The following is a 25,857-nucleotide window of genomic DNA, read 5'->3' as shown; positions in this document are numbered from 1 at the left end:
CCAAACCACCGGACTGTGGACCAATACGTGACCACTGCAAGGAAGAAGTAGGATTCACCAAAAAAAACGGAATATTGTAAGAGCCATAATGTGTGGATAAAAATTAGTTAATTAAGTTAAAGCGAGGAAGAGAAAGAGAGACTAGATGTAGCAGAGAGGGAGAAAGAGAGAGAGACAGATTTTGCTCTTATTATTTAGCATGCAGTATTTCATTGTTCTGGATTGTTTCAATAATAATAAACATTAATTTGCATAAAGCCAGCATAACCACTCCCTATGTTAATGAGCATTTTAAAAACTTGAAAAATATCCCTTTAAAATACATTTAGGAAAAAAAAAAGTGATTAATCGCGAGTTAACTCATGACAGTCATTCAATTAATCACAATTGAATATTTTAATCGACTGACAGCTCCAATTTTTATACATGAAGAAGGTCATCAGTCCTTCATCACCTACTTCTGCTGTATTAACAAGCTGCCATGATAAAAACTAAAACAAACATATTAAAGTGGAGTTGGAGCGTTTCATCAGAGTAGGCGGGGTAGATAAAAGTGTTTTTATAAAACATTTTTTATTTCTATTTCAGTCATGATACAGCATCCTTTCATCACTCCATCACCTGTTGACTGGACTACAACAACGTCAGTATAAATACCTTACAGAACAGCTAGGAAACCCTGCCAGGACGAGGGTCTCATCAGGATTTCTTAAACCAATAAATTAAAATGTTTTCCAGTGAGATGCATCATATTTAAAAGCCGAGAAATATACATTAATATTCAGCGGTTTCCGGTGGTGTGGTTGTCGAGCTGAGCTTCTGTGTTGGGCTAACTGCTGACGGGAGATGTTTGATGTTTGATGTTACCGTCAGTCCCATGTAACACTTTGTCATGTTCTTTTTTTTTTCTTTTTTCAGATTAATGGTGTATCCCCCTCCTCCAGCCAAAGGTGGCATATTAGTCACTAATGAAGACCTCCACTGCCTTAATGATGGAGAATTCCTAAATGATGTTATCATAGACTTTTATTTAAAGTAAGTCTCTGGTTCATATAACATAATTTATATATTTGTCGCTGTGATCTGTGGCTGATTTCTGTCTGTCTGTCTGTCTTTCCATGTCAGATATTTAGTTTTAGAGAAATTGAAAAAAGAAGATGCACAAAGGATCCACGTCTTCAGCTCCTTCTTCTATAAGAGACTGAACCAGAGGGAGCGGAGGAACGTTCCCGACACGACAAACCTGCCGTGAGTATCCCAAAAGTACAGAAACTGAGGATGTTTATGTTCAGAGGGATATATTACCATTTTAAAAACTCATAGGGTCCTTTTATATACTTAGATTTGTTGTAACACTTCACCTTTTCCTATGTCAATGCATTTTCGGTGTAATAAAGAAGCAAATCAGGTTTTTCCAGAATTTACTATTTGTGGTTAGGCAACATCAACAACTACAGTACAGCCCAATATCGTACATCCCTTCCAGGACCTTCACAATAAAAGCTTTTTCCACTTTTCCTTAAAACATGATACCATGTTTACTTTCACACAGGCTGTTATTTGTCCAAATAGAATATATATTACAACCTGTAAAAACATTAACACTAATACTATTAATATTAAGTTCTGTTTCCAAATTTTCTTCTACATATTTTGTTTATCATTAATGTTTAATCTTTAATATAAATAGAAATGAGTCTTATGTTACTTTCCTTTTTAAATGAGCTGATAATCATTTGGATCACACCATTTATGTCTTAACTTTAGTAATCTCCTTAGTTGCAGCAGGTATTTATAGAGTTCATGTGAACTTCCCAGCTCTCCTCCTTTTTACAAGACATATGAAGCTGTAACGATGTGTCTTTCTTTTTTTTAACAGAATCCAGAAAAGGAAGCACAACAGGGTAAAGACGTGGACTCGGCACGTCGATCTGTTTCAGAAGGACTTCATTTTTGTTCCCATCAATGAGTCGTAAGTCTTCAAATCTTCAAAATTTTACTGGATTTCTAGAGGAAGGGTTTCACTGAATTAGGCTTATTAATAAGTAGAACTAATAAGCCAATCAATATAATATAAAAATATTCTACATAAAGTTTTAAACAAATGAAATGTCTTAATTCTTTTTTTTTTTTTTTGTACATTTTGAATACAATTTGATCTTGAATTATGTCCTGATCTATTTTTTTTAAACTCTTGTGTTGTCAGAGCTCACTGGTACTTGGCAGTCATCTGCTTCCCGGGCCTCGAGGGCGCGCTGTACGAGCAGAACCCGCTGTACCACGGCCCGTTTCCCGCCCCGACCCCGGCTGCCGATCCTCCGTCAGAGGAGGAAATCCCGGATCACTGCCGTCCTCTGTCCCCAGAAAGAGACGGGCTGGAGAACTCCTCGGCGCACTCGTCCCCCAGCGTCCCAGAGGGGTCAGCAGAGGGTCAGACTGAAGGAGAACACAAGGAGAACTCTGCCGTCGCCGACAGGGGATCCGAGGCCTCCAGTACTCCTGTGGCATCGGGTAACGGCCAGGCCGACCCCGAACAGCAATATACAAGTGAGTCTTCTGATAGTTAATGATTTAAATTCAGGGCTGCTGTTTAGTGCTGCACCAGACACAGATATTTAATGTTTGAAGACATTTATTATCTTGTTTACTTGTTCTTTTAATCAGAAAGTTCCTGTTTTTTAAATCTAAATGTTGCTCCTTTTAGACTGTTTTATAAAGTTATTATATGTCAGAGAAAGCCGGAGCTGTTGTCAGAGATTCAGCGTACACTTTATTCCATGAGCATCCTTTTTACCAAGTTTTCTTCAGTGCCATTGCTCCAAATGTTAGCTCAGGAAATGAAAATCTAAGCTGTTAAATGTCATTTTAAAGTGCTTTTTGTGCAAGTTAATATAGCTGTCCACCTGAAGTTTATCAAGACATCTTCAGTGGTAAAACTTATTTCATCTGATGATAAACAATACACGTCCTGACGGCTGATTTTGCTTCCATTGTTCAAATTTCTTCTTTTTTTTTTAAATAAGCAGAAAAAGAGAGAGTTGTTTGTATTTATAAAAGTAAGAGATATACAGTACGGTGCAAAAGTCTTAGGCCACCACCATCATACAAAACAGAAAATACAGGAAATATATACACAAAATGTAATATGAATTATTAAATATTATTATTTATTAAGGTTTCATTCCTTTTAGGTTTAAGAGAGCTAGCTTCCTGCTATTGCTCAAGAGTAAGGGGAGGTCACACTAAATACTTTATGCTACTTAAGCTAATAGAAGCTGTTTTCTAGTTTTTAATACTACATATTTCCTTTTATTTTGTATTTGGACTGTATTCTAATAAATAGACTGAAAGATGATTATATATGGTATTATATACTGGCCACCTTAGCCTATAGAAGCTGTTTCCTTTTCTACTTTTTTTCTTCTGTTTTTTAATGCTGCATACATATTTCCTGTATTTTCTGGTTATATTCTAACAGAGAAAAGATTGAGAAATACTATAATGACATATGGTTATTATAGTATTGCTAAAACAAATCTATTGGTGGCTTTTGCACAGAACTGTATATAAGATATGATACTCAAACACTTGGCTGCAGTAACAGACTTGGTTTCACATGTTTCAATGTAATTAAATCATATGCAGTATATTTAACATTCCTACTATAATTATTACACATTGTGGTTACTTAATATTCTGTGTTAAAAGTTGAGTTTTCATCGTGTTGGATTTACTAGTGATGATTATTCTGGGAAACTATAAAGCTGACTTATTTTTTATTTTTAAGTTTTTGTTGCTTTAGGCACACACTAGTAAACATGGATGTATTGAGATGGATGATGTGTGTTTTTTTTCCTCCTGCATTTAAAAAAAAAAGAAAAAAGATTTTTAGTAGCTGGCTCTCCATAAATCTCAAGTTTGCGTAAACAAACGTCAAATCAGAGCTTTTTAAGCTGTCCCAGATGCCTTATCTTCTAATGTTAACTTTAAATTTAAAATAAACACAATCTGCACTGTCTTAGATCATTTTAGTCTCTCTGTGAGCTTCCAAATGGTCAAAGTTGCATCATGATAGTCAAAATAATTTAAAATACTGCTTTATTTCTAAATAATGGAACAGACAAATCACTTCATTTGCCATTTTAGCAGATTGAGAAATCCACGCTTGCTTGCTTCAGATTTATAAAAATGAACCAGGGATCTTAAACAGGTTTCTCACAATTGGAGATTTTTAAATTTAGATTTTCTTTCATCATACTAATTTTTTAAAGTTAAGAAAGTTGTTTTTTTATGTAACAAATAAATTAAGCTTTTGTTTGTTTGTTTGTTTGTTTTAGGCGAGTTGCACCGAATCAGTGTTTGTTACAGTTCAAGAAACGGAGAAGACGACACCTACACCTTCTCTGATGACCAGAGCTCCTGTCAGGTACTCTACTGACTTATTTCTTTTCTTTCTCTTTTTAATCTCTACTCTTTCTCCTTTTTGCTGCTCTCATCTGTCCATTAATAAGTTCAAAGTCAATCAGAGTGAATTGAAGGAGCTTTTAGTGACTCTCTGTGTTTCTGTCTCTGTGTTTCCAGGATGAGTGCAGTGAGGACGGGACTCTGGCTGATGACACTCTCACCTCGGACGCCTCTGGTTTGGTCTCTAAATCGAACCTCTGCAAACAGTGAGTGGATGGATGCACATTTGCCTTTTTTACCTACAGGAGGCGCTGCTGCTCTGCTGAAACACACACACACACATATACAGAGCAGAGTGAGTGAAGGTGATGATAGGACGGTAAACTGATGCTCCACTTCTTGTTGTTTTTTCTCCCTCAGGCCTTGTATTCTCATCATGGACTCCCTGCGTGGTCCGGCCAGATCGACTGTGGTGAAAACTCTCAGAGAGTGAGTGACGAGCAGACACATAATTAAAGCTTTTTAAAAAAAAATATTTTAAATCTTAACCCTTACATACTGTTTGTGTCAAATTTGACCCATTTTGACAGTTGAAAGCCACATAAATTACCTTCTTTAAGTCAGATATGTTATGACTTTTCCTATAGAGGCCTAGAATGTCCAAAAATGGAAATATTTTTAGAATATTGTTTTTTGCTCATAGAGGGTTAAAGGTTTAAATAAATTAACAGAAATAATTATGGCTATTATGTTCTGATTTTAGATAACATAGTATAGTGTGATTGTGAATGTATTTTCACTATAATACTTTCAAATTGTAAAGAAAACATACATTTGTGGTTCAAAATTTGGTATAGGGATTAATTATAAAGGAATAGTTAAGATGGGTCAGAATATAAACAGTATGAAAGGGTTTAAGACTGTTTCGTGATTTGTCAGATTTTTAGAGGATTATACAGAATTGCATAAATTTGTGTCACTAGAAGAACAATTATAACATATTCAGATGATGAGGGACTAATTGTTGCTGTTTGTTGTTATATTGCAGTTTGGTTTTCTATTTAAGGTTAATATTTGTGGTATCCTCAGTGAGTCCATGAGCAACATAGACGGAAATGTATCATCGTCTAATGTGCTTGTGTACCTGTGTGATTTTTAAATGTAGTTTTTAGACTTCACTCTTGTTGGTGACTGAGTATTTTTTAAGAGGCCGGTGACTGAGTCGGGGTGTGTGTGTGTGTGTGTGTGTGTGTGTGTGTGTGTGTGTGTGTGTTTGTTTTAGGTACCTGGAGGTGGAGTGGGAGGTGCGTAAAGGGACTCAGAGGAGTTTCGGGAAGGACGTGATGAAGGGCTCCAGCCCACGTGTGCCTCAGCAGGATAACTTCAGCGACTGTGGAGTTTACATCCTGCAGTATGTGGAGAGCTTTTTCGAGGTGAGAAGAAGAACATTAATTAAACATATTGCCATTCCAGTGAAGTTAAGAAAAACTTACCTAAACAAATAACTTCAGTAATAAAGGTCCATATAAATAACATTATAATAGTTTTTTTTAAACTAATTTGAAGATGTTTCATGGACTAAAATTGGCAACTACTAACAATTAATTAAATAAAATATATGTGTAAATGCTTGTAATGCTTCTTCTTATATAATTTCATTTGTAAAAAAAAAAAAAAAAAAAAAAGATGGGATATCTCCAGGTTATCCTTTCTAATATTGACCATGTTTGACTTCCATATCATTATATTTGATTTTTTTTTTTAAACAAAAGCAAATATGCTCATAAAATAATCATTTCCTTTATGCTTTTCCATTCAGAATCCGATTCCCAGTTTTCATCTGCCGGTGAACCTGTCGGAGTGGTTTCCTCAGCAAAGGATGAAGACGAAGCGCGAGGAAATCAAGGAGCTGATCCTTAAGATCCAAGTGCAACAAGAACTGGACAAGAAGGAGCCCGACCATGTCGAGGCTCCGCCAGGCTCCTCTGAAGAGCCCGAGATCGAAGAGACTTCTGGTTCGACAGGCGTGCTGCCAAACCTTCCCATCAGCCCCTGAAACAAACCCACTCTCCTCCTTTTATTCCTACTCATCCTCGCCCCTTCACTCCCAAACCCAGCAAGGGTTGGAGTGGAAGGGGGCAGAACCTGATCGTACGCTGCTGGTTTCACTTCAACAGTCCTTAACGCCTCTCTTCATTAACCACACACAACAAACAAAACAAAATTTGTAATGAATAAAACACAAACTGTAAATACGCTGGAGTTTTTCTGCTGTCTTTGTAATTTTTCCCTTTTATGGCTCATTTATGACGTGGCCCATTTAAGTTATGTTTTCAGAGTTCTTCTTCTCTCCAGGAGGATCTGTGCAGAAGTTACTTTTTTTCCACTCTTGCATTATTATTTTATATGCTTTGAAGTTGTGTAGAAGAAGAAAGAAATTAAAAATAATAATAAATAAGCTTTGAAGTTGTGTAGAAGAAGACAAAAATAATAGAAATAATGAAATAAAAAAATCATAGAGAAAGTTGCCGTTATTTGTTAAGTAATCTGGAGAAACTTGTTTTCAGACAGTTTCAGTTCATGAGTCACATACGTAGTTCGGTGCTTGTTGTGTCTCTTCGATGTGGAGTGGATCAATTTCTCAGCATTAAAAGCAACCTTTTGATGCAAGAGCACTTCCTTTGCCTTAGCCTTTTATTTGTGCTGCAAGTTATGAATAGAGCTAAGATTGTTTATTTTCTGTTTATATGCAGTATGTGTGTGTGTGTTTGTGTTGCTACACAGGTCTGAAAAAGTCTTGAATGCATTTTAGTACTTTTCCAAGTCAGTGCTTTACATACACTTTAAAGACAGAAGGTGGGAAAAAAGGGAGGGGTTGTCAAAGAAAATAAAGAGACAGTGTTACACATGAAAGAGAATACTTAATTTTAGAGCTGTGACTAACGACTCCTTTTAATTATTGATGAATCTGATTGTTTTCTCTATTAGTCGTGTCTATAAAATGTCAGATTTAAGTGAAAAGTTAGTTTAGATGATGTTTTGTTTGACCAACAGACCAAAACCAAGAATATTCAGTTTACTATCGTGCATTATAGAGAGGCATCAAATCATCACATTTGAGAAGCTGGAACCATTCAATATTTTGCTTTTTTTGCTTTAAGAAGGACTTAATGAAATAGTTTTCTGCACACTTACATATAAGCGGTATTTACACTTTATTTATCAAGGTCTGATTGTGCAGAAATCTCTTTCATTAAGTTTGGAGTCATTGATGGTTCCAGCAGAGTTAGAGTTGTCCAGGTGGAGCATCTTGCTTTAAAAATGACTAAACTGATTATTTGATTATCAAAAGAGTTTCTAATTACTAATATTTATCAGTGCGGGGTACTGAATTTAAGAACATGTGGGAAACGTATACTGTGCTTTGCTTAGCTGCAATTCAAGGTTTTAAATTGGTTTATATTATGCTACTATTTTATGAGCAATAGATAATAGAATAGAAGAATAATTTCTTTATTGTCATTATACAAGTACAATGAAATTGAAATGCTGTCCAAAAACATTAATAATCAATAATTGCAGGCTTCTAAAAAAAACACATACCACACGAAACATTGACATTTTGCAGGTATTGCACAATTCATATGGATATTGCACAGTGAGTAATTATAAAATGTTGAAGTTTTTGCTGTGTTTAGTGCAGTTATGGCTTTGGGATAAAAGGGGACATGTCATCAGCTCATTATGTTGTATTTAATATAAAAATAAGTCAATCAGATGCTCCAGTCACTGAATCAAGATGCTAATCTTTGAAGACAACAACAATCTGAAACCTGAGGACATGCAGTCAGGGATTAAGTGTTGTGTAAATATTTTAGAAGGTGAATAAGAAGATACTCTGTACTTTCAAGAGCCAGACAAGATCAGGTCAAATATCTGACGCCTGCTGCGTTTACTGCCAGGTTCATATTTTATTAAAACTTTATTCAGAGTGGGATTTTTGTTTAGTTCAGCAGCCCTGTTTACTGTTTACTGGGGCCTGCCCATTACAACCAGTACTGATTGTAGTGATGGATCCTAGTACGTCACATCCATATTATGTATTGGTCTTGCATATCGGACAAATAAAGGGTTGATTAAGTGCCATGATGCTTGAGATCATGTCCTTAATGTCCGTCCTCCATATAAGGTTTTCTTTGTGCCCATAAACAACAGAACATGGTATTTGAAGTTAAAAGGTTAAATGACTCTGGGTGGTTACAACAGCAGCAACCCTTCAACAGAGAACTGGCGACACTCCCAAAAAACTAGTCTCTGCTGATTTGTCATCGTTATGGGATGGGTCCAGTGAAACCAGTGACATATTTTTCAAGAGCCTACAGCTGGCCTCCACATGGACCTGTGAGAGATTTGTGGAGTTCCTCATCGGGAAAGATTTCCATATCAAGAAAACCCACAAACTTCTGTTAACTCTGCTGGGCTCAAAGAACCGAGACGAACTCCTACTGAGTCTTCAACTGATGAGATTCTCCTACATCGTAGCTCATGTGGCCGCCAAAGATATTGCGACTGTGGTTGTGCTGTCCAGAGTGCCTGTTAACAGCACAACAGAGGGGTTACAAGAGGAAGAAATCAATCCATATGTTGACTCTGCCTGCTACAGAGAAGATGTCAGAGAAATCCAGACACACCAAGATGAAGATGACATATTAGACCCTACTGCAAAGAAGTACAGTGTAGAAGGATGGCCAGACAAGAGTGTTTCCGCTGTATCTGACGTGTTTAGGTGAGCTCATAGTTCAAAATGACCCATCACTGGCAGCAGAATAGCAGAACCAAGCTGTGCAAGCATCATCTCGGGATAATCAAGTGTAGGGAGAAAGCTAAATAGTCAGTGTGATGGCCGTAGTACAGCAGAGAGCAGTTCACATGTACCAGTGAGAGAACAAACCTCAGAGAAATGACGCTGCCTGCTGCTGAGTTCCCGTCAAGGCCGAACTCTACTGTAGGAGCAGATCTGATTCAGACCCAAAACAAACATTATTTAATCATTGTGGAATATTTCTCAAGACACTCAAAGTAGCCAAACTAACATCCATGACATCAGAAGCAGTGATTAAGCGCTTGAAGTCTACATTTGCACATCATGAGATACTAGAAGTGGTACGCTCAGACAAACGACAGCAATTTGTATCAGAGTCCTTCTGAAAGTTTGCACAAGACTTCAGCCATGTGACATCCACTCCACATTTCCCAGAGAGTAATGGGGAAATGGAGAGGGCTGTAAGGACTATCAATCAAGTCTCCTCAAGAAGTCCAGTGATCCTTATCCTCCTGTGATGCTCCTCTAGCAAATTGACACAGTCCACTGAGCTACTCCTGTGGAGGAAAATCAGAACAACTGTTCCTGTCATTCCATCCCAGTTTAACCCAGCACGTGCAGACATGGAGAAGATACTCAACAGCAGACAAAACTACAACCAAAGACACTGAGCACATGACATGCCACACCTGCAACCTGGCGATCATACTGGGGTCAAAGACATGCTGAAGAGAGGCGCCGTAACTTCTACAGTAGACACATGGAGATCTTTCGTCATGAAGATACCCAGAGGCATCCTGCAAAGACAACAATTACACCTCCCACTGATCTCTTTGGCACCTGAAACATGGCTGGAAAAAACCACCTCAGATGCAGGGAGTGTGCAGTGAGTATCTGGGACATCATGAAGTAACCACATTACACAAGATTATTAAAAGCACATCAATGAGTCAAACCGCTGCGCTGAGTGACATGTTCCTTCATCATGAAACACACACATAATGTTTAATTTTACTTAATGCCACACACACACACCATTCTGCGGATGGTGGTGGATGTGGATTCATCCGCCGCTGAAAATAGTCCCCAATAAATGCATTATATTTCCAACTGTTTGTTTGAAAGAAAGTCTTCTTTAAATGAAACAACACTTAGTATAAGTGTTTTTAAAGATTTACCAACTCACAGGGAACCAATGGGCTCGGAGCTAAGAGACAGGAAGTATTGAGAGATAATCTAACACAGTGCTCATTTTGGAGTTTTCATGGGATAAGAAAAATACAGAATAATCCTTTAACCACCTCTGTTTGCCGTTTACATTGACATTGATTCCTCAGACACAAATATAAACTCACAAATATGATCAGCAGATGTGATGGAGACCCTTATGTCAGCAGGACATACTTCATCTCTGTGGAAACCAGCATGAAACCAGCATTCAGACACGACTGAAATATAAATAGAACCAACATGGACCAACATGCTGTTTGAATGCTCTGTGTATGTTTAGACAGATGAGGCAGATGTGTGTCCTGCTGTCTCAGGTTTGGTGTGTTATGAAATGCCGCTCTCAGCTTTCAGCCGGGTGTTAAGTGACAGACGACTCATCCAGTGTTGTGTTACCGAACACTGAAACATTCATGACTCTTAAATCGTGTTTTGTCATCCCACTTATGACCTTCTTCATAATGGATCCTTAAAATATAAATTAACTGCTTGAGGTGATGACTGGTGACATGTTTACTTAAATAAATTATATTGTTCACACGTTATTCCAAGATAGTTATCTCAGTGCTAGTCTGAGAGTCACACCAGATAAAATGGAAATAATACTTTCTTTTTTTTTTTACAATGCTATATACTCTTCTTTTTCTCAAGTGTTTTCTCATTAAAACAAGAAAATAAGTGTTTTTGATTGAGTGAATTTTCTGGGATGTTCATAGATTGACCACCAACGATCTGCACTCAGCAACAAAATGAATACCTGTGAAAGAAAATGTATTAAAAGTAACGAGGAGGTGGTGTTAATTGTACCTTTTGAAATGTATATAATAGTAAAACATAAATAAAGTTCCTCAAACTGAGCATATACATAAAGATATGAACTGGCATTGAATGAGTGGGATGAGCTGATTAAACTGTCACTAAACAGTGTTATCACACCAACATAAATAAAAGGCCTCTATATGTTACTATAAAATGATCAGATTTCCTCAATGGCAATTAGATTTTAAATGAAAAAAAGTGAGTTTTGGATTCTTCCACTTAATTAGAATAAGATGACGGGCTAATAAGCAGCATCGTAGACGTTTGTAGACCAGGAAGCATTTCATGTTTTTCCACAAAAAAGTAGTTGTTAAAGAATTTGGTTTGAAACATTTATCAAATGCATCAATTAGAGATTTAAAGACTGAATTTATGCAAATAAAGCTGCATCCAAAGCAAGTCATAGTAGCTGGAGATAATTAGTCACAAGCAGGATATATTTTGGATAATGTGGCTTTTTAAATGGACACAAATCTTCCTATTGTGAAAGATTATGCCACCTTGAGAGGTACCAAAATCTTACTCTCTTTTTGACATGATAACAGATTCATCATCAACATATCAATAAATAGTGATAAATTACACACTCGTACCAACAATAACCGGCAGTGAGCGCAGCAGACAGAGATTAGCACCATTGTTGTCGTCTTTAACATTATCCCAGTTAATCCCAGCCTCCCTGAAGGTATTACTGCTCAGTGACACATAAGCCAACAGACAGTCAGCAGAGTTTATGAAGCAGACAGTAAAAAGAGGAAATTCAAACACTTTATTTTACCTGTTGAATAATTTCCTTTCTTACTGGAGGGAGATTTTGGAATTTTGTACCTATTAAAAAAGGGAACAAAGAGGAAAGAAAAAAAGAAGAAAAGCTCAAATCGAATAATCATCCATTCATTATTAATTTATTAGGTATAAGGGGAGAGGGGAGCTTGTGACTGAAACATTGTTGGTTCAACCAGCAGGATAAATCTGGGTGGGGTAAAATGGAAAACTCCTTTACCACTGCCTGCTGAAGTTCCAAGATCTCCAACCCCACCTGCTCAGACTGTGGTTGTACTGGGCAGCTTCCAGTGTGATGCAACAGAGGTTCTTCCCTGAATAATAAATAAAAGTTAAAAAAAAAACAAAACTGAAATAACCACTTCTAGGAAATGTCGTCATGGTTCAATGTCCAATTTCTTCTTCTGTAAAATCAAAGAAATTACATGACATTTCCACTCAAATCAACAAGTGTTGTTTACAAAGTGTAAAATATAAACACTCACAGAATTAAATACAAATCAAACAACATTAAAATATATTCTACAAGTGATAAATGTTTTTATTTTATTTAGCACTGGTCTTTTTTAACTGCTGCTGCCTTATTGTCTTTTAATTGTTCTTGAGGTATGATTAGTTATTTATCCTATTTTCTCTTACACTTTGGTCCCAAGAAACACAATTTCATTTTCCTGTATGTATGTAATAGATGTGGTTTAAATAAATAAATAAACCTGAACTTGAACTTGAAATGATTCAAATAAACAAATGAATAAATACATGAACAGAACCGTCCCTTTAAGTTTTGGGTATTTTTTTCAGATTTATTATCATTACTTTCAGTTGCTGGATTTTATTTTATTGAACCACTCATTTGTTTTATTATTATTTTTTTCATTGCAACTTTTACTCAAAAACACACTGGCAACATGATTGATTAAAAATGTAATTGTTGGGTGAATTGTTCCTTTAAGACCATAATTAGCAATTCTAAGATAAGATAAGATAAGATAAGATAAGATAAGATATTCCTTTATTAGTCCCATAGTGGGGAAATTTACATTATTGCAGCAGGAAGTGGATAGCAAATATAGAAAGCATATATCCATTTGCATCAATTTTCTTTTGTGTATATTTTGGATTTTATGAGTTGTATCTCCACCAAGAAACGTTGCCCCCTATAAAGGTATACACAAAATGTATGAATCTCCTGATGCACATTGTCTGTTTAAGGGTCAAAGTGAAAATAAAAATATAATAATATGTATGATTATGTTGCATATTTTCATCATACTTTGGAAATTATTTATTTGAATGACAATATATATCATTGTAAGGTAAAAAACTATCTCCCATCTCGATACCCCCCTTCTTCTGTTGTCCAACCAATGCACAGTCAAACTACACAGCGCCCCCAGCAGGTAGGATCACTTCACTATTAGGCACTATCAATGAATCCATAGTTAAACTACACAGCGCCCCCTGTAGGTAGGATCATCACTCCACTATTGGGCCACTATTTACCCACCTCGTGACGTCACGGGGCCAGTTTCCCAGGATTGCTGCGGGAGTCGGAGGCTGCAGGGCGGGGAGAGTGTGGCCCAGGCTGCCGGAGAGTACACCGATCATCTGGAGACCCGGCGAGGCTACTGTGCTGTGTGCTGTGCTTGGTTGATTGGTTGGGACGTGCAGCTTTCTTTTCCATAGCTGGGATTTTTTTTTTTTTTTTTTAGTTTAAAGAAAAATCACAATTATAAACAATAAAGACAAGCACCGGAGTGTCTGGAGTTTAAGACACACAAAAACGAGGTAAGCACCACCGGCCGCTGTGTGCATGCACCGGGAGAGAAATGATCGCAATGAGACGTGAGACGGTGATATTAGCTAGCAGCGCAGGGGAGGCTGTCAACACACTTTGTGGCTTTCCCAGGAGGAAAACCATCAATGCATAGCTGAGAGCTCTTACACAAATATACTCTGACACCATATTTAAATATTTCCTGCACTCATATGTGAGATTATTTAATGTTTTTACAACGTAAATCGTGCTTAGGTTTGTTATGGGACTCCTGCAGGAGTTGACGCCAGACTTCCTTCAAATAACTGCGAATTTAAAGTTTTCTTTAATTTTCTTTGAAAGCATATATTGAAACACATACAATCCAATATGTTTTGAGTATGTATGAAGCTAATGTAAAATTCGGCATGTATAAAATCCACTTTGCCTTCATGTATTTTAGTATAGCTTCAAGTTTTTATACTACAATCAAGGGCGCTGCCATTGCCATTAAAGGGTGCATTCTGGTGAAAGAGCGCAGTAGAAATGACCGGCAAACAATATTAAAAAGTTGGATTCATTGCATATAGCGATGTTTTGAGGATAATTATACAAGCCGAATTGAAGATAAGCTTATTTTGTATTAAAATACATATTACTTCATTGTTCACAGCTTATTCATGTGGGCTGATGAGCGAGGCGTTTCCAAAGTCTCGATTTTTCTGAACGGGTGCTCGGCGTCAGATTTGGTGTCTAGACTGCTTAGAGCAAAACGAGGGGGCTCATATATCTGGACGCGCATTTAGCACAAGCCTCATTACATTAGAGTGAGTTCAAAAGGGACACACAGGCTGGCAGCTGCGAGGAGTATCTATTCAGTGGTGCGTACATGACATGATGGGAGGCTGTGTTGTTGTTGTACAGCAGCAGCAGCAGCACCACCACCAATATGTCAGATCTCACAATATGAGCACGGCTGCGGCCTACACACACACAGAGAGACACAGAGAGAGACACACAGGACTGCTGCTGCTGAGCCTGGGAAGAAGAATCAATGGGCATGCTTTGCATAAGAAAAAAAAATCAGAGGGTGGGTTTGGCTTTTGTGGGTTTTATTATTAATGATTGAGTGATGATAAATGGCATCTTCAGAAAAGTCTGGATGCAGGGAATCAGCTGAGTCAGTGGCTGTGCTGCTTTTTTATCTGTGTTGCACGATTATATAAGAGCTCTCAGTGCTTATTGTGTTTGTCCTGAGCTTGTTTTTTAAACTGAGGCTGCTTTCAAAATCACTATTAAAGTCATGTTATCCTGCTGAAGCCTCTCTAAGAATGATCCCACATGTAATTTTTTTCATTATATCCTAAATTATCACAATAATATTACTGTAATACTCCATCCTAGACCTTTATTTTACTCTTTGTCTCTTCCTAGCATGTATTGGATTGGGTGAAGGCCTCTCAAACTGCAAGATCTCCTGATTTTTTTAAAGACAGTTTGGCCTTTGCTCCCTTTTCACGGTATCATCCGTTTATGACTGAATATAGTTACATTATGTCACAACAGGAAACAGTGCTTATTGGAACCGAGCTGCCCTTCCTGACTTCAGGGTTCACCAGGAACTTCATGGATCAAAGTCCTCTTCAGGAAATGATCTCCGAATGGTTGCCTGATTATTGGATTAGTTGGATGATATTGAGCTTGACTTGGGAAGCTCCTTTTTGCTTCCCCGCAATGAAATTCAAGCTTCGAATTTGGATGTGAAAGTTAAGAGTAATTAAGTAAAGAAGTTTGAGAGTGTTTGTTTCTTTGGCTGCAGAAGTACACTTGGCATCTGGGCCAAAGGCTCATGTCCAAATGTCGTATTCAGGATAAGCTGTTTATACGCATCTTTATCCAATTTAAATTATCCTTGTATGCATGTGTGAGCTGGAGATTCAGAAAAGTATAGATTAATGCTCTACAAAGCGGTTGAATACCTTCATATAGTCAATCTTAACTGCTTTTTTAAGGCATCTCCTGTTACTCAAAGTGTAAATACATTACTGCCACTCTGCCAGTAAGGCATATGTTTCTGCATTCAAGCCGCTGCTCTATTGTATTTTCCTGCTGTAGTAACTCTGAGGAGGAAACAGCTGCAGGTGGGAGAAGGAAAGAGTGAAATTGTTAGTTAAGGAATTGTTGGAATATCCTGGAAGTGTTTTCTCGATGTTAGTGTGGTAAAAGGAATGTGATTAACTCCTTGCCGGTGTATTTCACACTTGAATGCATCAGGAACATGACGGAGAGCAATAACAATGTCACAAAACTGCAACTTTAAGAAATCCTTATGCCTTATGTAGTACAGATGTTACGCATTTTGTCTAGTTTGTATTTTTAAATCAGTTTTACACATTTGTTGGATCTGGTGATAACTAGAGTGGAATAAAGTTACTATAAACTATGAGCATGCAGTGATTGCATATGCTCCACATGACTGAACAGTGCTCAAAATGTATTATTTTAGTCGGATGTCAAATAATTTGTCAAATCTGAATCTTGATTTGCGTCAAGTAAGATGAAATTGCTGTTGACAGATCATGTCGCATCTCGTTTTATACTCTACTTAATAGTGTGCAGATGGTTTCCTGTTGGTCCATAGTTCAAACTCGTGTCAGAATTTGGTGAAATGATATTTCGATTTGATTCATTAGAGTTTTTGTTTTTGCACAATGTGTAAAATACATACATTGTGACGATCGACCTATTATTATTTTTGGTCAAAAGCCCTAAACCTAACCCTTAAGATACCAAGACCAAGACTGTAGATTGATTCTGAAATGCAGCTTTTTAAAATACTCTCTAATTGTTTCCACCTAGTTTTAACAATAAAAGCTTGGAGATCATCCTGAATTAAAACTAACACACGATAGCGGCTACATTAGCCAATAGTACATATAGGCAAGGCAAGGCAAATATATTTGAATAGCATATTTCCACAAGTGCTTTACATAAACCATAACATGCCCCAAGACAGGATATAAAAGCAACACATGGCAAAGTAAAAAATACATTTAAATACAATTAAAAGTGTAAAATAAGGAAATATATTTAAGCTTAAATAGAATAAGACATTATGAAGATACAAGATATTACAAAGATATTAATCCTAAAAAACTTGGATTTAATAAAAAGCAGCAGCAAACAGAAAAGTCTCCAGCTGTGATTTAGAAGAACTGAGACATGGTTTAGTGTAACTGTGAACTTTACAGTTTATGACTGCATTTCTGTAGGTCATAACCTGAATGACAGCTTTGCAGGTGGTGCAGGTTTCATGCATGTAAAGGCCTTTTAAAAAAAATGTGTTTCTTCTTCTGCATTTGGAGGAAAGAAATGAGCTAAATATGTGAGTCGTCCCATGCTTATAAAACAAAAATTTAGCCTAAAACCATTCAGGATATAAAAGGCTTTAATCTGGTTTTACAAAGTCTTTGATTCATTCTTTGAAATCAACCCCAGACGGTTTAATTTGCTGGTAAATTAAGACATTTTAAGCGAGTGTCAGCTCAGAGGTTGTGAACGCCGACCACCTCGCAGCAGAATGGAGCATCGACTCTCTTCTCGAGTCGTGATGATGGAGCAGGAGGGCTCATACGGATCCTGTTTCTGGTGGTGGAGATGGTAGAGGTTTGTTAATGGAGGTGGAGCGGACTCCCCTCATGAGCCTTTTGTAATTAGGGGAATGTGAGCTGAATTAGTCATGCCACCCTGAGCAGACCACAGCCTCTTGTTGTCGACGGCGATGAAGAGTGTCGACTTACACGCACCGTCTGCGAGCACCCCGAAGGCCTCGACTGGGGAGTTTCCTGGTCTCTGAGGGACCCGAAACATCCTGAAAAAGAGCAGACTTTGTTGTTGGGTTTTAGTTCACGTGCACGCTACCGGATTACTTGTGAAGTGAAGAAATGTCACGTTACCGATTTTGGAGGCTAGAGAGCATGAAAACAAAACTGAGGGTTAGGGTTATGAGTCAGAAAACATACTCATCAGCCCCAAATTTACATTTCCATTCACACCATCTTAACTTCTGCTAAGTGTCTGAAGCCTCGGTAACTGCTGGCTATCGGATGTCAACATCTGTCTCTTCGTACCCATAAAAACTTCACATTTTGGGGGTCATTTCCTGCACTTGGGTCGGATAACCTTCTCCCTCTGAATGACAAACCGATGTATATTTCTCACAGAGATGAGGCGTTTAAGTTGACATTATTAAACCCTTTAAAAAGAGTAGTGCATTATATTCATTGTGGGTTACTTTTCTCATTGAATTGATTAGATGTTTGGTGGATAAAACTTGAGGAATCAAAGACAAATGCTAGTGAAATAAGAGCTTAAAGTGAAGTCTTAAATCCTCAAATGCTTAATTTATCATAATTTAAGACAATGAAAAGCAGCCAATTCTTCTTCAAATTAAGGCTTTCTGCATCAGATTAGTTCTTTGTCGATTAACTAATTGCTGCAGCTCTAATGGTTTTAAAACTGAATTACTTGACAGTTTTTCTCAGCCCACAAAGGAATACAACTGATTGAAGCTTGAAGATTGCAGCATTAGCTTGCTCCTCTTCATCCTGTATCATTTGGATATATATATATATATATATATATATATATATATATATAGTATGCAAACTATCCAAGACCATTTTATGCACATTAAAACCACTCCACATGAAAAACTTTTATCAGTTGTGACAGCTCACCTCAGGCTGATCAGATAAGTCACTAAAGAAGATGTAAACTTTAGATATGATGAGAAAATATGACAAACTGATTCTAACGTCATCAAATGGACACAGATTTGATTGCTTTTTTTTTCCTCCATTATGTTTATTTTTTCAGTATTTTTGCCCATTTATTTTTCTCCTTTTTTATTTACTACATCTGTTATTTACTGTATATGAATTACTACTACTACTACTACTACAACCACCACCACCACTACTACTACTACTACTACTACTACTATATTAGTTAGTGGTATGTAGTTTTAAGATAATTCATTTCTATACATGTTTTTTTAAAACTACATACAGTATTTTATTCACTATTATCTGTCACATAGTGTTTATATAGTGAGTACAGATGTAATGAGCCAGATGTGGCTGTAAATATTCTCATGTGTGATTGATGTTTGAGTTTTAAATTTATTTATTTTTTAACCATTTGGAGAAAAACTTGCACACTTGTTTCTGTTGTTTTGTCCTGTTCGACCTTCATCAGGATATCAAAACAAAATTCTCACTTTTATTCAAGTCGTGCTTCTTCTGATGCACCTGTCTCATTATCAGGTGTGCAGAGACTTTTCCACCTTTTTGTTACCATAGAAAAAACACACTTTAAACACACTTTAACAAAGCTTTTCCAGTTTTAGTTTGGTAACTTCTGCTTAGCTTTTTTAGGCAAACTTAATATTTTGCATGACTCTCTAATCACATTCAGATGACACTCATAGTACGTGAGCAGTTTAGACTCTCAGTGTCTGCTCAATGACACCTAATCAGGACACGCTGTGCCTCTTTACTGAAGATTGAACTTTTACCTCTGGGTCACCTGTCTGCTAAATGCTGCTTGCTTTCATGTGGTGCTGATAAGTTTGTCTGCTGCTCAGTGACAGTCTCTCTCTGTGGTCCTGATCTTTACTGAGGGATCGTACTGAGCTGCTGAAAAAGAGAAAAGGAGCTCACAGTATAAGGTCACAGTTTGTTTGGTTGAGAGAGAGAACTGGAGAGTCTTGATCCTCAGTCCAGGGGATGGGTCTAATTGCTTGCGATGCCCCAGATTATTGACTTAGTGACATTTTTGTTGGCACTGTTTTTTTTGCCTTTTGATGTAGACATCACCTATCGCCATCTATTTTACGCCAGACTTTAAAGCAACTGAGCCAGGTTTCCATCCAAATTTAGATCAGAGTCTCATCAAGCTGTCAGACTTTCCTGCCCCAAATGTATGACAAAGCAACACAGTGATCTCAGTCGTGCAAATATTTCAAGCTAATCGTCTAGACACGAAGCTCACTCTGAATTCCTCTGAGACCCACAGTGAGTCTAAGAGTCGATTTTAAGCTTCAGCATCTAAAGCAGGTGGTGGAAAGAAGTGGAAAGGTCAAATCAGCTGTGTCTACAAACAGAAATTTGCCAGCTACCATAGTAGTAAATATTCCTGTATTCTGTCAGGTCTGAACTTTTTTATCAGTCTGATCAGAAACTATGAATGTATTTGGCTTCATTTGGAGGTGAAACTATTTTTAATCTGAGACGTTGTGTTTATTTTTAGCAGCACTTCACTTCACTTGCTTTGTCTGCCTTTTTAATCACCACATTTTTTTTTTTAATCTTCAGCTGCAGACCTGTACTTTCATGCACACTTTTCCTCGTCTTTCTTTGCCTCTGCTGCTCTGCTGTGAGTGAATCACCGTGTCACATCCCGTCAGCATGCAAATGAACCCAACCCACCATTATGGTGGCGAGGGCTGTAACCGTGGCAACGGTGAGAGAGGAGAGCTGTTCGTCCGCTGATCCCGGCAGGATCACGTGTTAGTGACCTTTGAAACTCAAGGCCTCCTGGTACGGAGTTAGACTCAGAAACCCTTCACTCTGGTGTCACATGTGATGAATCCTGGGTAATATTTTTTGGGTGGAGGCCTGGTTTGACTTGATATGGGCTTTGAAGCGTGTAACTGCTCTTGACTTTTTTGCTCGTCTAAATATGTTTTAGATTAAATAGACGGGGACAGTCCCTCCTTTTTTTTGCTCCCAGCTGTTAGCTCAGAGAGATTACTCCTGTTGACACAAGCATGAAGAAGCAGCATATTCGTCTGCAAGCCGCACAAAGAGTGAAAAAGTAAAAACAGTATAGTATTCCTGCTTGAGAAATAGTGTTGCCTCACTCTGGTTCAACACACTGCTCATTAGTTTCCGTGGCCTTACTCCAAGAGGACTTTGACCCGTTTTAATCCAGCTCTCTTTAGCACTTCCTTTAAATATTCAAATGACACAGGAATACTTGTTTCGGCTCCTTACTTTGTACTTTCAACTGCTGCTTTCGTGTAAATGTTTAACATCTGTCTTAGGAAGGTGGTGATCTTGGATAATACTGACAATTAAATACCTGTAAATGTAGAGTACAAACTAGAGCTGCAACTAGTGTTTTACAGATGTTTCTGTACTTAAAGTATTAATCAAGTGATACTTTAAAGTCTTTTTTTAAATCTGCGGTAATTAATATTTTTATATTCACAATACATCCAATGACAATGTGTATGAAGTGAAGGGCTAACAATTATAACACAGCTCTACATTTATACAGATCTTTTTATCCTCTTTAAAGCTGCTATAATTGATATTTTTCATAACCCCGCTGTCTGAGGTGTCTGTGTGTCATGTTTTTTAAGTGACTCGTAGAGATGAAGCTACAGAGAATCATCAGTGACTCTGCAGCTCTGCTTTGGCTTTATTGTGAGCGTTATATTGAGTTTCAGCTCATTGTTTCGCTGTCTGTCTGCAACTCTATTGTTTTGGTTCACACTTAGCACTCTTATAGCGTAATTTGTAGCCTTAGCAGCCAGCTTTTTTCAGAGGAAAAGCCACTGTATACTACCTGCTCAGCACCAAACAGCAAACAGACACAGTTAGCTGTAGACTAGCTGGTGAACACAGTGGAGCATTTAGCAGCTAAAGAGCCAAATATTTCTCTCAGGAGTTGGTAGAGATAAAAAAAAATAGAGCAAAAAGAGAGTGAATATTGGATTTACAGTCACCATGTGGACAGAAACATGACTCCAAATGAATGATAATGTTGCTCCGTAACTGCTGGATATGGATAATAGGACAGAAGACATGTTCTTAGTGGACAAAAAAAGATAATATCAAACAATAAAGGACCAAGACTAGAACCCTGAGGAACCCCACAAGTAATTATTGACATAATCAGTCAGATTATATTGATAATGTTTCTCTGTAACTGCTAGATGTGGAAATAAACAGATATTTCCAACATATCCACTTAAAAGGTGATGATATGTCAGTGTTGTGTTCACTACTTGTTTCTACTGAAAACTAAATGGGTTTAAGTTCATAGTTGTGGCTTTCAGGCTGATAAACACTCGGGGGTTGGTGGAGGCCAAATCATTTTAGACACAAACATAACTATAATGGAATAAACATGTCTGCTGGATGTATAAATAGACAGCTCATTGTTTATATATGCCAAAAATAAATGTAAAAGTCGATAGTGTGTCTGAGGGGTTTTTATTCCCCCCATGTGGCCAAAAATATTGATTAATGCAGTTTTAAAAGGCCCCAATATACATATATACCCATATATACATAGATATTCATCTATCGCTGGTGACCCAATCGAGTCTAAACAGACCTGTATGGGTGTTTGATGTGTGCAGATGTTTTGGCTTATATTAACAGGGTGAGTCACAGCTAAATACGAACATGACTGAACAGCTTTCACACTGAAATTCTCCTATAACTTTGAACATTTCTGTTAGTTTTTACTCCCCATGATTTGGATTTTTCACTTTTTGGTCCACTTGTAGGTTACACAGTCAGTTCACAGTGTTAATTTAAAGTGTGTGATCCCTTTAATTGTCTGCTGTGTAATCACAAATTGTATCATTTGTCTCTAATTACTCGACTCGTGGGTGTTGAATCCCACATAAATGTTCATTACAGTAGAGTAGATGATGATTTGTGTGCAGATTTTGACTTTTAATGAAATATTTCCTCTGAGCATAGCTAATATTAGAGCTGCCACATCCACAGTATATCACAGCAGTCTTATTTTTTGTCCTCCACACAGATCTTTTTGTTTGTGTCTTTTGTTTCTCTGGGTTTGTTATATTTAGCTGTTATAAGTGCACAGCCTGCTCTCCTCTGGATCTCCACCAACACTGCTTGTTATGAGATTCAGCTGCAAGCCCTCCACACTGGACACGCAGTGGAAAAACCAGTTTTCAGGTTCATTTTCTTTGCTGCACACAAACACAGAAACAGTGTGTGTGTGTGTGTATGTGTGTGTGTATTTTCCCAGGGTGCCCTTGGCTAAATAACTTTGATGCAGCTCTGCTTCCTTTGATCCTCTTTGTCCTCTGTGTCTGTCTGGTGTCTCGGTGTCTCTGTGGAGCCAACGCTGAGCGGGACACTTCCTGTCTTTCTTTTGGGGGGGGGGGCGTCTGCATAATGTCCCTGTCTGTCAGCCCTTGTAGATAAGCTACCGTGAGGAAGCTACATGTGAGACGAAGATTCGGGGGAATATCATCAGCTAAGACAGGAAGAAAAGCTTTTTCAAATGTGTCTTAAAACAAAAGTCAGGTGTCTATATGAGCACTGAAAGAGTTCCTCCTGTTCATACCGGCTGTTATAGGATCTCCTTCAAGTGTGGCATAGACGTATAAGATAATATCAGGCTTTGGATACACACATAATACTCCTAAGTAGATTAGTTCTGTGTTGGTTTGGCTTTTCATGTGAAATAGAAAAATATAGAAAATCACCAGCCTGATCCCTTTAAAGCCATTTCCACAGAGATCAGATTGAATGTTTTTTGTACATTTTATAATGTTTGTTGACAATAAGAAATGTATAGACAATCATCAGCCTTATCTTGTAAGATTTTAAGATTGTGGTCATGGTTTAAAGGAAAGGTAAGGAGATGGGATTTAAATCGTGATCTCCGATGACTTTTTGTTTTTGCTCAGCTAGCCACCCTGACTCCGTGTTTTGTTTGTGAGAGTCGGATTTTGCATTACCACAAGATTTTACTGGTCAGAAAAAAAACATAGAAGTAAGTCATCTCGAGAATTTGAACATCTAAACAACAATACATCTAAATAAAGGTCTGAATCCACCACAGAGAACCAGTTTCCATCCAGGTTTTGTTCTTGACTTTCTTTCTGTAGGTGAGATTAGAACCCCTCAAGGGAAATCTATCCACCTGTTTAAGTTTAAGCGTTTACTCAGATCTGTAAATTGACCTTTGTGTCATTGTTTGACCTCCTAGTTACCCCCCTCCCCCCTTCCCTCCGTCCTGTCTGCCTTCCTGCCTGCAGACTGTCAGGGATTATCTGACGGAGAGAGATGAGAAGAGAATCTCGGCTTAGTTTCCGTATTCAGAGTTTTTTTTTTTTTTTTTTTTTTAATACGCTGCAGAGGATGAGGATTTAAGACTTCTTTTGTCTAATGTACAACTTTTTAACAGCTTATGACACTTTTTTATTGGTGTTAGACTTCGCCTTGAGAAGGATGACTCTTGTCAATCTTTAAACTGTTTTACGGGGAGTTTTATAAAAGATCAGCACTTCAGAAAGTCCAGGAATTTGCTGAAATCATCAAAAAAATAAAAGAATAAAGAAGCCCTGTGTGGTAGTAGGAGGTCGGAGGAACTGAATTACACCTTTAGTGACAATATAAACGTCCTTTTTACCTACTTAACAATCCTGTAACTGGTGATGAAGCAACTTGATTTATTATTTCGTTTTTTTATATGTCGGATCACACCTGCTGTCTTCTTACTGTACAGTATGTGTGTTTTGTAAAAGTTAAGGTGGGAAAAAAGAGTTTCTTCTGTTTATTTCAACTTGATTGTAGAACTGTGACAATTAATCCATCAGTTAATTAGTCAATCATCAGGAAGTTAATCTGCAGCTATTTTCAAATAATCGTTTCATTTATTGAGCAAAAATGGCAGAAATCAGCTTCTTAAATGTGAGGATTTGATACTTTTCTTTGTCATATGTGATTAAAAAAAAACTTGAATATGTGAGTTGATAGGATAAAACACAACATTTAAAGATTTATACTACAGTGCATTCTATTGAGAGGTGTTTTGAATATTTTGCCTAGAGTGGACGCACATTATGACCTCAGTAGACTTATTACCTTTCTAATTTATGGAAAAATTGTCTATTATTCAAATAGACATCATTTCAATAAAAGGTGTACCTTCATGAAGTCGAAATGTTTTATGGGCGGGTGTGCAGGCCTTGCTCTTTTCCTGTTGGTGCTGTTTGTTAACAACCTTGCACCTCTACAGTACAGCTCATGATGTGTTTATCATTTATAACAAAGATGATTATACTTAAGACCATTAAGTTTACAACAGTGACATTACATTTTTAACAGCTGACTTCACTGGAAATGAAATGATCGTGAATAATAACTATTAAAAAAAAACACTCAAGTATACATAGATTGCTAATGCATGTGTCTTTCTAAATAGTTTTAATGGTTTAATCCTGTGCATACTTGCATCAGTGTGTGTTGGGTGGGTCAGATTCCTGTCTGCTTCAGTGAAAGGAATCACCAGCATCGAACACACCCTGCTGTGGCGAGTCTTTTTTGCTGTGGGTGTGACAAGCAGCCGATGAATCACTAAATTCAAAGGTAGCCGGGTAACATTTCACGTCAGATAACAAGGAAGTTTTTATAAATAACCACAAAGCTAAAACCATTAAAACTCCTGAATGAAAAACTTATCTCAGTGTTAGTCTGATCACAAGCCAAGGCGTCCGTTTGTTGAAATAAGATAAAAGGTCACATTCGTGTTCTGTTGCATTTAAAGAGCTAAAAGTGGAGTTATTCTCACCTGTCATGCTATTTCAACACCCTAAAGTATCATATCTACTGTCTTTCATTCATTTTTTTGATATAAAACAACTTTACAAGCACAAGTTCATCTGTGGAAATGACTTTAAAGAATGAGTCAATGAATCTCATGTGCAGAGCTCAAGTATTGTTTGTGTATCCAAAGCCTGACTTATCTTATTCCTCTGTTGTTGCCTATAAACTGTTGAGTCACAAAGCTGCACTGTTTGACATGTTCCTTTTTATTATGAAGAGTTTGGTCACGTTAGTTTGTTTTTACATTGTTCATTTCTCAAAGAACTTCAGTACAGAGTCAAGAGGTTGTGATATGCAGCACAACTAGCTCATTAAGCAGTAAACAGAGCAGCATTCCTGCACATGCTCAGTGACGTCTGCTTTACACAGAACTACTCTCC

General features: G+C 37.4%; 2 protein-coding genes across 2 annotated transcripts in view; both read left to right on the top strand.

The window, feature by feature from the left end:
• Positions 1 to 7,074, top strand: part of senp6a (SUMO specific peptidase 6a) — a 34,134-nt gene extending 27,060 nt beyond the window's left edge. Inside the window, exons 15-23 of the mRNA XM_053337150.1 lie at positions 919 to 1,035; positions 1,126 to 1,248; positions 1,880 to 1,972; positions 2,207 to 2,547; positions 4,338 to 4,426; positions 4,582 to 4,670; positions 4,825 to 4,893; positions 5,687 to 5,837; positions 6,224 to 7,074. Coding sequence (XP_053193125.1) covers positions 919 to 1,035; positions 1,126 to 1,248; positions 1,880 to 1,972; positions 2,207 to 2,547; positions 4,338 to 4,426; positions 4,582 to 4,670; positions 4,825 to 4,893; positions 5,687 to 5,837; positions 6,224 to 6,460 — 1,309 coding nt within the window. The 3' untranslated portion in view covers positions 6,461 to 7,074. The remainder of the gene's footprint in view (positions 1 to 918; positions 1,036 to 1,125; positions 1,249 to 1,879; positions 1,973 to 2,206; positions 2,548 to 4,337; positions 4,427 to 4,581; positions 4,671 to 4,824; positions 4,894 to 5,686; positions 5,838 to 6,223) is intronic.
• A 6,699-nt stretch (positions 7,075 to 13,773) lies between these two features.
• myo6a (myosin VIa) overlaps positions 13,774 to 25,857 on the top strand; it is a 161,390-nt gene continuing 149,306 nt past the window's right edge. Inside the window, exon 1 of the mRNA XM_053336497.1 lies at positions 13,774 to 13,843. The gene's annotated coding sequence lies outside the window, so the exon portion shown is untranslated. The remainder of the gene's footprint in view (positions 13,844 to 25,857) is intronic.

The sequence above is a fragment of the Scomber japonicus genome, chromosome 17 (assembly GCF_027409825.1).
Source record: "Scomber japonicus isolate fScoJap1 chromosome 17, fScoJap1.pri, whole genome shotgun sequence".
Taxonomy (NCBI): Eukaryota; Metazoa; Chordata; class Actinopteri; order Scombriformes; family Scombridae; genus Scomber; species Scomber japonicus.
Note: the sequence above shows the minus strand (reverse complement) of the source record. Positions and strands in the feature narration are given on the sequence as shown.